The 16731-nt window shown below is 53.4% G+C and overlaps 1 protein-coding gene across 1 annotated transcript; it reads right to left on the bottom strand.

Moving 5' to 3' along the window:
* Positions 1 to 485: 485 nt before the first annotated feature.
* NLRP6 (NLR family pyrin domain containing 6) lies at positions 486 to 12745 on the bottom strand. The gene is made up of 10 exons (XM_085298357.1): positions 12433 to 12745; positions 12336 to 12347; positions 10158 to 11910; positions 9369 to 9458; positions 8859 to 9032; positions 6486 to 6656; positions 6031 to 6201; positions 2219 to 2389; positions 1377 to 1547; positions 486 to 607 (listed from the first exon to the last, which is right to left on the bottom strand). The coding sequence occupies exons 1-10, from the start codon at positions 12731 to 12733 to the stop codon at positions 517 to 519; spliced, it is 3105 nt and encodes a 1034-aa protein (XP_085154483.1). The 5' UTR covers positions 12734 to 12745; the 3' UTR covers positions 486 to 516.
* Between the last annotated feature and the right edge of the window lie 3986 nt (positions 12746 to 16731).

Raw genomic sequence — 16731 nt, 5'->3', positions numbered from 1 at the left:
ATTACAGAATCAGACAGAAATACAGAAACCTCCATCAACGTACAAGTCACAGTGAATGAATCATGCAAGCTGAAGAAAACTTCTCTTTATCCAAGGCTTGTTTATGCTGTATTGGRGCACTCTCAACAGTAGGAGACCAAAAGTGGAAGTTTCACACACTCATCCATTGCCTCATCCCAGTTTCCTACATCCTTACATTAGTTTCCTTAGCCCTCTGTTCCTTCCCACCTACACAGGACCTTGGGGAGGTGCTATCTGCACCTGTAATGCATGAACAGCTCTCAGGCTCAGTGCTAATTCCTCCACAGAAGGATTGGCCCTGAGGCTGTGCAGCCTGGCCCTGAGGCTGTGCAGCCAGACCCTGGCCCTACATTTTGAAAAGTGCTTTCAGCATTAAAAGGCCCTCTTTTAAGCAGAAGAAGCATTTCCCGGACTCCTGATCTCCTCTTAACCCGTGTGCAAGTGCAGTCAGCAACCCACCATGCCAGAGCCGCTTGCTGAAGGGAATTCTGCTCGTTAAGCATACCCTATRTTTAGACTGGGCTTTATTTCTTTCAGAGCAGCCAGATTCTGCAGCATTTCTTCACTTAATCCAGATTTGTTCAGCCTGGGGAGAGGAGAAGAAAAGCGGAGTGGTTACATCTACCCACACTATTGCCTGTTAGCCACAGCACTGCACAGCCAGAAGCAAAAAAAGACAAAAAAGGCAGCCAGCATTGCTTTATGGCATTGTTTATTCTAGCCAGCTTTTTCTGTTTCAGCAAGCACAGAGCACAGGGGAAACTGAGGTGGGGGCTAATCCACAGAGCCCCATCCCAGCAGGCTCCTGGGTGTCCTGCTCCTCCCCGGTGCTGGCATGACCACCCTGTGCCTTGCCTCTGCCCACCAGGCTGSTGGGGAGAAAGGTGCAGTCCCAAGAAACAGCCATCTCTGCTCGCATCAGGGCAGATAAAATGCATCCAACCATTTTTCTTGCCTTAGCAGTTTTTCCCAAAACATTACCAACCGCTTTAGAAAGGAGGCAGATATAATCATGCCAATTCCAGAAATGAGCAGCTGGTTGATCTGAGGGGAGAATAACAGGGCTGGTCCCTGCTAGCTGGCAGGAGGCAGCAGCAGCTCCAGCTGCCAACGCAATGCTCTCCAGACTGAACCAGTCAGCACCCAAGGTGTGTTTGGCCCCTGGTACCAAGGTACCTGCAGAAAAGGGTGTGAAGAGCAGCAATAGCTTTGCAGAAAACATTCTTTGGCCTCCTAGGGCAGGTTAGGAGCACCCAGGAGCACTGGCCTGGCAGGATGRAGGCCCACGTCATACTTGGTTTGTGTCTGTCCCCAGAGGGAACCATCCTGCAGCCCCAGAGCTGAATGTCCCTTACCAGAGTCTCTGCAGGAGGCAGGTGGGATGTTTGAGTCCCTCACAGAGCAGCAGCATGCCGCTGTCTCCCAGGTCATTCTCACTCAGGTCCAGGTGCACCAGGCTCTGGCTGGCACTGAGCACAGTGGCGAGGTCTGCACAGCAGGCACCTGTGAGCCGGCACTGCCACAGGCTGCCAAAGAGAAGTTTGAAGAATGGCAAAAGGGGTCTCCTAGCTGTGCTGGCATGTGCAGTCCTTCACAACCAGAAAGCTCACTCTCAGTGTCTATGCATCTACCCCAGAGCCAGCAAGGAGGCAGCGCCTGGAGGTTTCCAGTCACCTTCTGGTCCTCAATGTGCCTGGAAGAAATCAGCAGGGGAGCTTGCCCCAGCGCCTTGCTCCAAGCTGGCTATAATGTCCCCAGGATGGGGAACATCTCTGCAGATGGGCATGAGCAGAATTTGGTCTCCCCTTGACTGGGATGCCCTGTGATTATTTCTCAGAGCTATGAAATATTATCAGACTGGTCTTTATGGGGAAAATGTCTAGCTACATGCACCTGAAAATTTTGTTTGGTGCCATATCCAACTGTCGTTGCGGTGATGATCATCTAGGAGCACATTAAATCCTAGCTATCTCCTCTGAGTGCTAGCCAGGAAATACTTTCTTTCTATTTTTAAGCTGCAAACACCCCACTTTCAGAGACCCTTGGTGATCATTCAAAAAAGCCCAAACTGCCTCCGGAGAGGAACAGTGACTGGCTTTTGGGGAAGCACAGGTGAGTAGCACCAGGTCCTTATAGAGAGATCTTCCTGTCCCCAGGGGCTCACTGCACATGGGGAGCACTCAGAGGAGCCCCTCACCTCAGCATCTGCACCCGGCAGGCAGCATCCTGCAGGCTCTCACACAGCTGTYGCACGCCTCCGTCCCCCAGCTCGTTGTCCCCCAGGTGCAGCTCTGTCAGGCTCGAGTTCATGCGGAGTGCCATGGCGAGAGCCCCACAGCATGCCTCCGTCAGGTGACACTGCCACAGTCTGTGTGGGGAACACATAGAAAATCACAGAATAAGTAAGGTTGGAAGGGACCTCTGGAGATCATCTAGTCCAACCCCCCTGCTCAGCAGAGTCACCTAGAGYACGTTAGACAGGGTTGCATCCAGGCAGGCTTTGAAGATCTCCAGAGAAGGAGACTCCACCAYCTCTCTGGGCAACCTCTTCCAGTGCCCTGTCACTCTCACAGTGAAGAAATTCCCCCTCACGTTCAGGCGGAACTTCCTGTGGTTCARTTTTTGCCCATTGCCTCTTGTCCTGTCACATGGGACAACTGAAAAGAGTTTGTCCCCATCCCCCTGACACCCTCCCTTCAGGTACTTATACACATTGATAAGATCCCCCCTCAGTCTTCTCTTCTCCAGGCTAAACAGGCCCAGCTCTCACAGCTGTTCCTCATAGGGCAGAYGCTCCAGTGCTCTGGTCATCCTCCTAGCCCTGTGCTGGACTCTCTCCAGTAGCTCCGTGTTTGTCTTGTGCTGGGGAGCCCAGAAGTGGACACAGTACTCGAGATGAGGCCTCCCCAGGGCTGAGTAGAGGGGCAGGATCACCTCCCTCAACCTGCTGGCAATGCTCTTCCTAATGCACTCCAGGACACCATTGGCCTTCCTGGCCACAAGGGCACATTGCTGGCTCATGGTCAACTTGTCATCCACCAGCACTCCCAGGTCCTTCTCTGCAGAGTTGCTCTCCAGAAGGTCAGCCCCCAGCTTGTACTGGGGTTTAGGGTTATTCCTCCCTAGGTGCAGGACCCTGCACTTGCCCTTGTTGAACCTCAGGAGGTTCCTCTGCGCCCAACTCTCCAGCCTGTCCAGGTCTCTCTGAATGGCAGCACAGCCCTCAGGTGTGTCAGCCACTCTTCCTAGCTTGGTATCATCAGCAAACTTGCTGAGGAGGCACTTCGTCCCCTCATCCAGGTCATTGATGAAAAAGTTGAACAGGATGGGGCCCAATACTGAGCCCTGAGGGACTCCACTAGCCAGAGGCCTCCAACTAGACTCCACGCCACTGATGACAACCCTCTGAGCTCTGCCTTTCAGCCAGCTCTCAATCCACCTCACTGTCCGCTCGTCTAACCCACCCTTCCTGAGCTTCTCTAGGAGGATGTTATGGGAGACAGTGTCAAAAGCCTTGCTGAAGTCAAGGTGGACAACATCCACTGCTCTCCCCTCATCTACCCAGACAGTCATTCCATCATAGAAGGCTACCAGATTGGTCAAGCAGGATTTCCCCTTGGTGAATCCATGCTGACTACTCCTGATCACCTTCTTTTCCTCTACAACCTTAGAGATGACATCCAGAATGAGCTGTTCCATCACCTTTCCAGGGATGGAGGTGAGGCTGACCAGCCTTAGTTGCCTGGGTCCTGCTTCTTGCCCTTTTTGAAGACAGGAGTGACACTGGCTTTCTTCCAGTCCTCAGGCACCTCTCCAGTTCTCCAGGACCTTTCAAAGATGATGGAGAGCGGCCTGGCAACAACATCCGCCAGCTCCCTCAGTACTCGTGGGTGCATCCCATTTGGGCCCATGGATTTGTGGATGTGTAGCCTGCCTAGAAGGTCTCTAATCCTATTCTCCTCAACCAAAGGAAAGTCTTCCCTTCTCCAGACTTTCTCCCTTGTCTCCAGGCTCTGGGATTCATGAGGGCTGCCCTTAGCAGTGAAGACTGAAGCAAAGAAGGCATTCAGTAGTTCTGCCTTCTCTGTATCCCTTGTCACCAGGGCCCCTGCCCCATTCAGCAGCGGGCCCACATTTTCCCTAGTCCTCCTCTTGCTGTTGATGTATTTGAAGAAGCCCTTCCTATTGTCCTTGACATCCCTTGCCAGACTCAATTCCAACATGGCCTTAGCCTTCCTCACCACATCTCTACGTACGCTGACAGCATTCCTATAATCCTCCCAAATAGCCTGTCCCCTCTTCCACAGTCTATRTACTTTCTTCTTCTGTCTGAATTTGGCCAAGAGCTCCTTGCTCACCCATGCAGGTCTCCTGCCCCCTTTGCTGGACTTCTTTCTCCTTGGGATGCACCGCTCTTGAGCTTGGAGGAAGTAATGTTTGAATAGCAACCTGCTCTCCTTGACCCCCCTTCCTTCTAGGGCCTTAACCCATGAGATTCCTCCAAGTAGGTCTCTGAAGAGCCCGAAGTCCGCTCTCCTGAAGTCCAGGGCTGCAATCCTGCTTGTTGCCTTATTTCTTTCCTGCAGGATCCTGAACTCCACCATCTCATGGTCACTGCAGCCAAGCCAGCCCCCAACCTTCACACCTCTAACCAGTCCCTCTCTGTTGGTAAGGACAAGGTCCAGCAGGACGCCCTTCCTCGTAGGCTCCTCCACCATTTGTGACAAGAAGTTATCATCGATGCATTGCAGGAGCCTCCTGGACTGTTTGTGCCTTGCTGTGCAGTCCCTCCAGCAGATATGAGGGTGGTCGAAGTCCCCCATGAGAACTAGCGCCTGTGATCGTGAGGCTACTTCCAGCTGCCTGTAGGAGGCCTCATCAGCTTCCTCTTCCTGGTCAGGTGGCCTGTAGTAGACACCCACAGCAGCGTCCCCCATGTTAGCCTGCCCTTTGATCTTCACCCATAAGCTCTCAACTGCCTCCTCCTCCACCCCTAGGCAGAGCTCGATGCATTCCAGTTGCTCTCTCACATAAAGAGCAACTCCACCACCTCGCCTTCCTGGCCTGTCTTTCCTAAAAAGCACATAGCCATCCATGACAGCATTCCAATCATGTGAGCTATCCCACCATGTCTCTCTAAAAAGCCGCAGGTGACACTTTCACAGCCACTCTGGCAACCCATCATGCCAGCTCTCCGCATGGGTAATGCCCACAGCCCTCAGCTATGCTCACTGCATGCTCACTCCACAGCTGGCGAGGAGAACATCTTAGTACCCCTGGCACTGCAGCTCCCTCGCTTTGCTTGGGATAAAAGGCTCAGTATCATTCACCTTTAAAAAAAAAGCTGCCAAACAGAAGGGCTGCATCACCTGTCTCCCTCCTGAAGACCACACTGAAGCAATGGTGGTGACCGCTAGCCCCTGTTATCCTGCCTCTAGTGCATCCACCTGTCAAGACTGGGCACCTTTTCCCAGAGCAGTGCAGATGAGAGAGATGTTGCCTGAGCCCTGGGAAATGCTGCTGACCCCACTTTTAGTGTGGCAGAGTATTGCCACACCGCTGGGCACTGCTACTCGCTCTTGCTGTGCAACCCTCYGCAGCCATTTCCCCTGTCTGGCTTTCTGCTGCCTATGCTCATAGGACTGCTGAGATAGGACTCATTAGTAGCTCACAAGGCAAAACGATCCACACAGAAATGTATAAAATCTAGTTGGGAACCCCAGAGTTGTCAGTGCTGATGGTACTGGTGAAAGACATCATCTCAGCAAGTAAACCTGTCCCTTGCTGACAGATGCATGCATGGCCAGCAAAGACTGTTTGGGTGTCTYAAGAGGACAGCAAGCGTACTACAGTATGCCAAAGAGCCTATTAAATCTTTGCCATCTCCTCTGAGTGCTAGACAGTAATTGCTTTATATTTTTAACTTGTGGATATCTTGCCTGCAGACATTCTTGGCAGACAGTGCCCACAACTCATGACCCTCAGGGAGCACCGAGAGGAGCCCCTCACCTCAGCATCTGCACCTGGCAGGCAGCATCCTGCAGGCTCTCACACAGCTGTTGCACACCTCTGTCCCCCAGCTCGTTGTTCCCCAGGTGCAGCTCCATCAGGCTCGAGTTCATGCGGAGTRCCATGGCGAGAGCCCCACAGCATGCCTCCGTCAGGCGACACTGCCACAGCCTGTGTGGGGAACATGCAGTAAATGCAATGCCTACACAAGGCTTTATCTCCTGACAGCTTATCTCCAAACACCTCTGACTGCTTTATGAACCTGAAGGTCGTGCTGACTTGCTAGTACACCTAAGGCAGGCAGGGAGGGATGCAACACAGCAGGCTCGCTCACCCAGGCACAGCAAGGGATGACCATTCCCAGATCAGCACCCTACACACCCAGCCGCATTGCCCCCACTGCCCTCACCTGCTTCATCCCCGCGGAGCAAACCTGCAAGCCCAGTGTACAGTACCAGAGCTTCTGCACCCTGCAACTGGGTTGTGTTAGTCCCCTGCACAGCTCCTGCACCCCGCTGTCAGCCAAGGGGTTGTCACTGAGGTCTAGGTGGGCCAGGCTTGGTGTGGCACTGAGCACGGTGGCGAGGTCCTTGCAGCTGGCAGCTGTGAGGTTGCAACAGCCGAGCCTGCGGGAGAGAGGAGCGGTAGGGCTGCCTGGCTGAGCAGAGACTCTCGTGGGCGCTTCATCCCTGTCACCAACCCTTTCCGCCTTCCAAGACCMCTGGTGTCAGTCCTCCCTATGGCAGGTCAGAACAGGCAGCTAAGCAGCCATTTCAGCTAAAAATGATGACAATTCCTCTGCCTCATAGAATCATAGAATCGGTAAGGTTGGAAGGGACCTCTGGAGATCATCTAGTCCAACCCCCCTGCTCAGCAGRGTCACCTAGAGCACGTTAGACAGGGTTGCATCCAGGCAGGCTTTGAAGATCTCCAGAGAAGGAGACTCCACCACCTCTCTGGGCAACCTCTTCCAGTGCCCTGTCACTCTCACAGTGAAGAAATTCCCCCTCACGTTCAGGTGGAACTTCCTGTGGTTCAGTTTTTGCCCATTGCCTCTTGTCCTGTCACATGGGACAACTGAAAAGAGTTTGTCCCCACCCCCTGACACCCTCCCTTCAGGTACTTATACACATTGATAAGATCTCCCCTCAGTCTTCTCTTCTCCAGGCTAAACAGGCCCAGCTCTCACAGCCGTTCCTCAKAGGGCAGATGCTCCAGTGCTCTGGTCATCCTCCTAGCCCTACGCTGGACTCTCTCCAGTAGCTCCATGTTTGTCTTGTGCTGGAGAGCCCAGAAGTGGACACAGTACTCGAGATGAGGCCTCCCCAGGGCTGAGTAGAGGGGCAGGATCACCTCCCTCGACCTGCTGGCAATGCTCCTACCAAAGGACCTTCCGTTTGAGACCTCCATTGCAAGGACTGCATCTTCTGTTACACCATCACGCCTCCCTCCCCCAATACTGAGAAAAGGGCCCCATGCAAACGGAAAGTGAAGCATATGCTCAATTCGTATAAAGAAGCAAAAACCTGTGAGGCTGAAGGTCATGGCGCATCTGACCCCAGGCTGCCTGTGGGTGCGGAAGCGGCTTCTGCAGTGGCTCTGGCGCTGAAGGGGAGATAGTGTTGGAAAAGAGAGGGGGCACCTTGCTGTTCTCTGCCTCTGCAGATCCCTTTCCAAAGGCAGGCTCAGGCCGTGCAGGAACATACAGTCAACCATTTGGTGAATTTCCTTGCTCCCAAGGCCCCAGGGGCAACGATGCTGAGAACACCTCAAACTCCCTCCAAAGTGGGAAATACAATGCAAATCTCCAGACTACAAGTGACAAAATGCCAACATGCAGCCACAAGGCAAAACCTAGCAGCAATCACATTATGCTGTAGTGCCGACACGGAAGGATAAAGCAACCAAAGCATATCCATTTAGCCCTAGAGTAAAAGTCTGAGGTCACACCGTCTTGTCAGAATGGACACGCTTAATCCACCACACTTCTGAAGTCTCAGAGAGATTCCCTCCAAGCCTCTGGCCTAAACCGATACTGAAACAAATAGGTGGGCACCACTAGGGGCCAGTTCATCCTTTCCCCAAGAAGACTGGTGCTCCACAGCATAAGTCACCTCTGCAGATGGTGTATATTTCTCAACGGTGTGTGGCCTGCCCTGCCCTGCCTGGACTCACCRGGGCCTGAAAACACCTGCGGCGGCAGAGCAAGAGCCTGCGGAGAAAGTGCCTGTGGGGGACAGAGATGCCAAAGCCCTAACAAGCAGGCAATGGAGACAGTAATGAAGACCCTCTGCTATACCTTTTCTGTCTGACCTAGGCACTTAGCATGGGTTATAGCCTCCTTTCCCACAGTGCTCTAGTAAAACTGGCATTCTTTTCTTTACATTTCAAAAGCGTTGATGATGAACAGTTATGCATTGCACATAAAATATGTAGGCAGTTGAATCTGACCTAAGGCCAACGTCAGTGTCGCCATGTGGGAGACTCATTTTTAAAATGTGAAATCAAATTATATTAACAGGAAAGGCAATAGTAAGGGGCAAATAAGGGAACGGGTCTGTCTTGTTTCAAGCTGTCTTCAGCAAAGGCAGCAAGAGTGACTGGCTCTTTCTCAGCCCTTTTTCTCTTCCTCTTCCTGTCTCATATGAAGAGAGAAATGGTCCTGCCACCTCTCAGTTAACATGCATACCTGTCCTGCTGTGCCACGGGGCAGACTGGGCACAGGGCAAGCGGTAACCTTGGGCAGACAGTTGTGTTCACCCCGGCCCCAAGCCTCATTGCCCGCGGGGCAGCCGAGGAGGTGCAGGAAGGAGCACCGCATCCCTTACCGCAGCGTATGCACCTGGCAGGCGGTGTGGTTCAGGCCCTCACACAGCAGCTTCACGCCTCCATCCCTCAGCTCTTCATTCCCACCCAGGTCCAGCTCTGTCAGGGTGCTTTTTGCTCTGAGGACAGAGGCGAGAGCCCCGCAGCAGGCGTCTGTGAGTTGACACCGATCAAACCTGCAAAGAGAGAGGCGGAGAGGAGCCACAGGGCTCAGCACAGCTCCCCTGACCCGTGGAAACACAGGCCGACCCCTCTTCGACATGGCCATCACTGACAGTGTCCAGAAACCAGGTTACGCTTCAAGGATGGCCCCTGGGAAACAGGGGACCAGCCTCTCCCACTGTGCCATGCATCGCGGTAGCGTGGGGTTATCCTCCCGGCACAGTGCGGAGTCCTGGCCAGCCAGCAGCTTGCCCACAGCAACTCTTCTAAGATGTGAGTCTCACTCCAGGCAGTAAAAAGACTGGGGTTTGCTTGTTCCCCTTGGCTGGCTGACAGGAATGAGCTATTACCTTAGTGTCTTTAATTTACAGCCTGACTTTTCCAACGCTTCACAGAGCAGGTGGATGGGCGAATCCTTGCCTTCCTCCTGCTGTTTTTCCCTACAAACAAAAAAATGCTTTAAATATTGCTCCTTGGCCGCTGATTGCATTTCGAGCTCACAACTGTAAAAGCAGCCACTTGGGCCCCTTGGCAAAACCTACACATGGCTTCTGGCAGAGTCGTGGCCAGCGGCCACGTGTGGCCAGCATGGCCAGCCGGTTTGGCAACATCTCTTGGCTGGGCACACGCTCAGTCCTGCATAGCTCTGCCCCAGAGGGATATAAGGGTGCCAGTGCCGATCCCCGTGCCCTGCCTTGCCCAGGGCTTTCCCTGCCTCAAGCGCTATCCAGCGCTAGCACACCAGGATGAGGGGGAAAGGAGCAGGCAGCACTGAGCACACATGGCAGGCACCTCTGAAGAGGGTGAGCTCCTTCCATGAACTGCTATGGGAAAGAGGTTGGCACCAAGAAAGCAAAAATCATGGCACGTTTTGTTGCCTTGCTGTGCGCAGAGAGGCCAGTGCTTGTGCCCCTTGCAGGAAGACTCTCTGTCCTGGGCAATCGCTGCAGCTAGGCAGAGCCCCCATCCTTGCAAGGGTCCAAAATGGTCAAACGTAGCCCCTAACAGCTCCCACCGAGGGYACTGCATGGTGGGAGAGCAGCTTAGCTCGGGGAGGGCTCATCCAGCCGTTCCTGGGTTACCAAAACTCTTTCAGCTTGAAGGGAATTTGCCAGTTTGCGATTCTGGGTCTTACATACCAGTGCACTCGCTTTGCCGGCTGCAGGCCTGTGTAATCCTCGGGGCTGTCCCACATAAAGGAGCAATGTCCCAGATCGAGCGACTCCAGTTTGGGGAAGTTTTTTATACTGAATGAAAGGACAATTTGATCAAACTGGTTAAGACTGACCCCTCGGAGATACATTCCTGTGAAGCGATCCAAAGCAGCTGTCACAAAACACTCGTCTTGGATTTCATATAAACAGTGACAGACCTCCATCTCCCGGATCACTGTAATCTCCTGTGTGAGAACAGCTAAAGTGGTTTTTTGGCTTTTCTGAAGCCACATGAGTAATTCTTGTGTAACCTTTGGTGAAATTTTACACTGGATTTCCTTCTCCAGAGCATTTCTTCGTTCCTCATTTAAGAGGCCAAACAGGAACCGTACGGTTAACATGAAGTAGTTCCTTGAGCTGCCATAGTTCTCCAGCAACTTGTTCACGTCCCTCATAGGATCAGCAGGAAGCCTCTGTGTTTCTCCTTCATCTTCAAGTAGATAAAAGAGAGCCGCGAAAAATTCCTGGAAGCTGAGGTGGATGAAGCTGTAGGTGGTAACACAGTCAATGTCTTTTTGGAAGATGTGCTCACTGAGGAGGAGCGGGAGGACCTCTCTCTGGTCCAGTTCATACCTCTGCACCTCATCTTCCTCAAACAGGACTTTTTGCTTCCAAATCCCATCAGCAGCCAGGCAACAAAGTTTCCGCAGCACCGTGGGCACGCTCTGCTTCAGCTTGTCGCTCAGGGAACGGAGCAGAGCAGTGAGATAGAGAATGTAAATTCCCGTCATGGTCTTTGTGTTTTGTGCGAGACCCTTCTTTTTGCTGAGCTGCTGCTTCATGACAGTACAGATGATCCAGCACACAATGGGCACGAGGCACATGGTGAAGAGGGTTTCATTTTCTCGGACAAACTGAAAGACTGTGGCTGCCTGCTCCGCGTTTTTGAAAAACTTGTGRAAATACTCCTTCCTCTCTACCTCGGAAAAGCCAAGGATTTCCGCGTAGCGCTCGCCCTCCAGGCAGTTGCCCAGTTTCTGCAGTGCAGCCGGCCGCGTAGTGATGAGCAGGGAGCACTCGYGGAGAACCGTTTTCCGAAACAGGCTGCTCAGGGTGATTTCCACTGGCCTCTTCTCTTCCAAGGAATCGGAGCACAGGTCAACCTGGGGCCGATCGAAGGAAAAGCGTAGCTCGTCAAAGCCGTCAATCACAAACAAGAGCTTCTCTGGGCTTCTCAGCATCTCAGTGAGTGGGGGAGAGCCACCAGGACAGCAGCTGGTGATCAGGTCAGCCACGCTCGCCTCGCTGGTGAGAAGGTTGCCCTCCCGACAGTGTATGTAGAAAACATAGTCAAACTCCACAAATACCTTGTCTGATGCCCAGTCCAACATGATTTTCCTGGCAGTCATCGTCTTCCCAATGCCTGCTGCTCCGAGGAGCACCACAACCTTGGGGGTCAATCCGTCAGGGCTGGGCTTAAAAAGGTCGTCYACGGCAATGCAGGAGCTGGCTTGCTCCTTCAAGATCTCCGTGTGCCTCCGTCCCATGGCAATGATCTCATGTTCCCGCTGCTCCTCATCTCGGTGGTTATTGACAATCACCAGCTTGGAGTACCTGGCGTTCAGGCTCACACTCTCACCGACACGAGCATTTTGATCTTTCATTGTGCTGTAAGCTTCCCGGATCTTCTTTTTGTAATCTTTCCTGTAATCTGAAATGGGGACAGATCGCATCAGAACTGCAGGAAACTTTTCATGTGATGTCTGTCAACCTTCTGATAAAAACACTGTAACCAAAAAAAGCAGGTTTTGCACCACCCGCAGCCCCTACAACCCCTCTCATTGTGAAGCCCTCTCATCCGCTCAGGAGGGCCAACCACCACCTCCTCCAGGTGATGCTCAGAGAAGGGGCCAGCGGGCCGCCCCCTCAGCAGCAGCACCTGGTTTGGTTCCGGCCACCCTCAGTCTTGGCAGCCCTGGGGCTGTGGCGTAAGCGGCAGCAGCACCCGCACACCTGCCCTGACAGTGCCTACCTGGTACCGACGACCTCGGTAGAGGAGAGGGCCCCAGGTCTGGAAGAGAAATTGCACAAAGCCATTAGTGGGTAGCAGCAAAGACCCTGCTGGCCTCCCCCAAATCCCCAGGCTCAGCAGGGAAGRATGACATCTCTGCAGAGCTCAAGCTGCACTGCTCCACCGCCTTTCCACTCCCCTTCCCCAGGCAGGTTTCGCCTTCCAGGCATCCAGACTCGGCTTTCCCACCTTTCTTTCTGCCTTCCTTGAGCGTGGCCGCAGCATCGCGGCGGTGGATCTGCTCCAGCACAGTCACAGCAACATCCAGGGCAGCATCTCCGCCGTAAAAACCGAGCATGCGGTTTTTCGTGTCAGTCCGGTCAGCGCTCTCCAGGCACCCGAAGGGAATGTTGGCTTGGCCCTGGAGGTCTCCATGTGCCAACATGTCCCGAAATCTTTTAAAATCGTCCGATGAGAGGTCTTCCAGGGCATGGAGCAGCAGCTTCCCGGCGATGCYTTGGGGGTTGCCTCTGCAAGGGGTGCTACTCATGCTGTTGTGCAGCTCCAGATGGAGACCCCCGAGCAATGTGAATGTGTGGCCCAGCACCTGTGCCAGGGGAAGGAGGGCTGAGGCCATCACCTTGGCCGCAGCGGCATTCAGAGAAATGCTGCCAGCTCTGCTGCTCCAGCACTGCCATTGCAACCAGAGCTCTCCCACCACCACCCTGGCCCTGGGAGGGGGCCTGGCACCTCTGGAGAGTGGCAGGGGTGCTGTGGAACATCCTCTTGCCCATTGGGCCAAAATGAGCAGCAAGCACCTACAGTGGTGCCTGGAAGGTAGCCTTCGCATGTGTGTCAGCCCCTGCAGTCCCACTCTCCAGACCTGCCCCCACCCAAGCTCTCACAGTCCTGTGCAGCCACGAGGCATGTCCCCACCCAGSAAAGCAGTGTCCCCACCAGGACAACCATGTCCTCATCAGGACAGCCACATCCCCACCAGGAAAGCAGCATCCCACCAGGACAGACATGACCCCACCAGAAGAGCTGTGTCTCCACCAGGAGAGCACCATCCCCACCAGGAAAGCAACATCCACATCAGGAAAGCAGCATCCCCACCATGACAGCCATGCCCCTACCAGGATAGACTCATCCTCACCAGGAAAATTGCATTCCCACCAGGACAGCCATGTCCCCACCAGGAGAGCAGCATCCCCACCAGGAGAGCCATGACCCCACCAGAAGAGCTCTGTCTCCACCAGGAGAACCATGTCTTCATTAGGACAGCCCTGTCCCCACCAGGACAGCCGTGTCCCTGCTAGGAGAGTAGTGTCCCCGACAGGAGCACAGCTGGGCAGCTGCCATGCTTGGAGCACAGCTGCATCGCTCCCTGGGACTTACCGCGCAGCACCAGGAGCTGCCAAAGGGTTTCGTTGTGAAGGAGCACCAAGTCTCACGAGCTGCACAAGTTCTCTGAGTTCACTTTCGGGCAAGCTTTCGCTTTTAGAATGTGGCTGTTTCCTTCCCTCTCAGGTTGCTGTTACTCTGTCTCTCTCCTTGCATCTTTTCTGAGTCTTTTTTTTCCCCCTTTCTCCTTTTTTTCCCCCTCTTTATGGCTGACTCTTTTCTTCTCAGAAGAACAGCTTACAGCTGAAGGCACAGAGACCTCCGAGCAGGCTGAGGCCAGCGAGCCCTGAAGCCCCTCACGGTGCCTGGCCGCACCATGGTGGCTCTGGCAGTRCCTGGGGAAGGTGTTGCTGCTCTCYTGCCTCCCYTGGCATCCTCAGCACGTTTCAGCACCCCTTGCCAAGCTGCAAGGCTGGCTGTCGCACATTTTCTCTGCACATGAAAATGTGCTTTGGCTTTGTAAGGTTATGAGGAACACGCACCCTCCACTTTGCTCGCTCTTTTCCACTAGCTTTTCTGTCTAGCAGCTCAACAGTCACCACTTAGGTGACACTTATTTATCTGGTGAGATTTTTACCTTTTTCCTTGCTGTCACTGTCCTCTCACTTCCTCTTTTTCTTGTGGCAAATTTTCCCCCACTCTTCCTGGTCCAGGGAAACCAGTCACATCATAGGAGTTTCGGTGGAACAAAAAGCTTCAAACATCTCAGGTAGCTTCAACAACTGCTGCCATATGGATAATAAGACCTGAAAAGCTAATGGGATCTCCCAGAGCTGCTCTCAAGAGAAAGGAGCAGGTTGAGGACGGGGCTGGAGAGAACAGCCTGGGAGGCAGAATGCAGACTGCAGTCCCTTCTGAGCTACTTGCACACTCCCAACAGCAAAAAATAGCTGCAGACAAACACGGTTTTCTCAATGCATTATCAATTGCACAGTGGTGCCAGATSAGCCAGGCCGTGGGAACTGCAGTGYCACGGGCGAGTGCCCCAGGGAAGCGTGTCTAGCCTCCCACCACCACCACCCCAGGCAAAACACATATTGAAACATGCAGAAAATACTAATTCTGTGACTGGAAAATGCAAAAATGGCCCCAGAGTGACACTGCAGGAAATGTGGGAGGTGCAGGGTGTGAAAAGAAACTGAGGCTGCTGATGCCTCACCCAGAGCGCCTGTCTTCGTGCAAAGACTATTTACTAGAGTTTGCAGGACCAAGACCATGCCCCTTGCCACACGAAGACAAGTCCAACACGAGCAAAAGCTGCTTAACTGATTACAAAGCATTTCAAAGGGTAAAACCCTACCTTGGCATGAACGTGCTATGTTCAAATCTGAAAGCAGATTTGGCTTTTGGCTTTCTGCCACCAGCTCATAATTACGAAGAGCAGCAGCCAGATGAAAAATGTATTTTGTATGGAAAGAAACCCAAAACAAAGTCAAACAAAGGCCATCATAAAAACATTGCTGACAAGATTGCAAGCTCCAATTTCTCTGAGTTTTATCAGTCTTGTAGTGTTGGCAGTCAGGTTGCTGCAAGTTTGTTAATGGTAGCAGAGAAATAATTAGTATATTTAAAAAGGGCCAGCTTAGTACTTTTAGAATGGCTCTGGAGACTCAAAATCAAAGCTAGGCGATCCTCAGCAGCCTTGTTGTTACAGTATCATAGTGGTCYTTGTGCCAGGGGACACTTGCAGAGAGGTGGCCACATCTGGCTGCTCCAAGGGAAGGTCTGGGGCACTGCTGCGCCCTGCAGGCTGCTCTCCTCCTCCACCCATGTCGCTCCGGAGCCTGACCGAAGTGCTTCCCAGAGCCTGTTGTGGTGAGCCTGGCAGCGCTGGAAGGGGCTTTGCTCCTGGCCCGGGGCCAGGGGCACCAACCTGCTGCCTGAATGGGAGCTCTGCCGGGTTCACGGCCCCAATACATCCTCCGAGGTTGTTTCAAGGCTTTTGCTGATTGCCCTTCCGGTGAATTTCCGTCTCATCGGCAGAAAGTTGTGTCTGTGGTTTGGCAGTTGCTGCTCACACCGTGCAGGGGAGGTGGTTGGGGCCCTCGCCAGCAGGCTGAAATAAAACCAGCTTGTTACCAGCTCTGATGCTAACCAATGGCCCCTGCTGCTGCCAGCCTCCTTCCTCCAGCAGCCAGAGCATGTCCCAGTGCATCCCTCTCCCAGAACATCCTTGACCCAGCACATCCCTCTCCTAGCACATCCCTGTCCCAGCACATCTCTGTCATAGGCATCCTCATCCCAGCACATGCCTCTCCCAGAGCATCCGTGTCCCAGAGTATCTATGTCCTAGAGCATCGTTGTCTCAGCACATCCCTGTCCGAGTGCATCCATGCCCCAGAACATTCCTGTCGCAGGAATCCCTGTCCCAGAGTGTCCCTGTCTCCTGATATTCCCCAGGGAATACCCCTGCTGCAAAAGCCTGGTGCTGGTGATGATTCTTGTATCTTCAGCGATGGGAGTCAGAAGAGGACTCGTGATGTTTCAAGTTGCTTGTCCTCCAGCTCTACCCCTTGCCCTCGCACCCTGAATTTTTCCCAGCTGCTTCGGGACACTTTGCAGTGGTGACACCAGCCTGTAATAAGGGTCTTAGGAAGCCAGACCTTAGTGGAAATGGTGGGGAACTCCCCAAGGGCCACAATTGCCCCAGGTAGCCCAAACTGGCCCTCCACCACAGCCCATGAGGCCCAGTTAGGCTCAGCCTGCATCTCGGCCTCTCTCTCCTGGACACACTCCAGACCTGGCTCATCACTCACCATGCCTGGGGCTGGCGATGAACTCCTCCTGTTTTTGCTTTGCTCTCCTTATCCTTCCTTTCCAGATCAGCCCTTTCAGTCTTGGTCAGCTTTTGCATCCGCTCAGGATAAGATGTGAGCATCCGATGGTCTGGAGCTGCTGGACTCCTGCCCCAGCAGCAAGCTCGTGGGGAGAAAACAGAGCAAGTGCCCCCAAAACTGCGTGAGGGAAGGGGAGCCCAGAGCAAGCTCCTTAGGACTCTGCTGGGTGGGATTTTAGCGCCTCCCAGAGCCAGACCCTCTGGCAAACGCTCCTGCCCATGGTAAACAAACAGCTTCCCCAAAATCTAATTGTTTTTCTTCCTTAAAACTCAAGCACCAGATCTCCCTGGAAAAAAAAAAGAAAAAG

Source organism: Rhea americana, unplaced genomic scaffold, assembly GCF_003343005.1.
Source record: "Rhea americana isolate MKP2758 unplaced genomic scaffold, rheAme1 scaffold_139, whole genome shotgun sequence".
Taxonomy (NCBI): Eukaryota; Metazoa; Chordata; class Aves; order Rheiformes; family Rheidae; genus Rhea; species Rhea americana.
The sequence above is the reverse complement of the archived record's forward strand: the minus strand, read 5'-3'. Positions and strand labels throughout refer to the sequence as shown.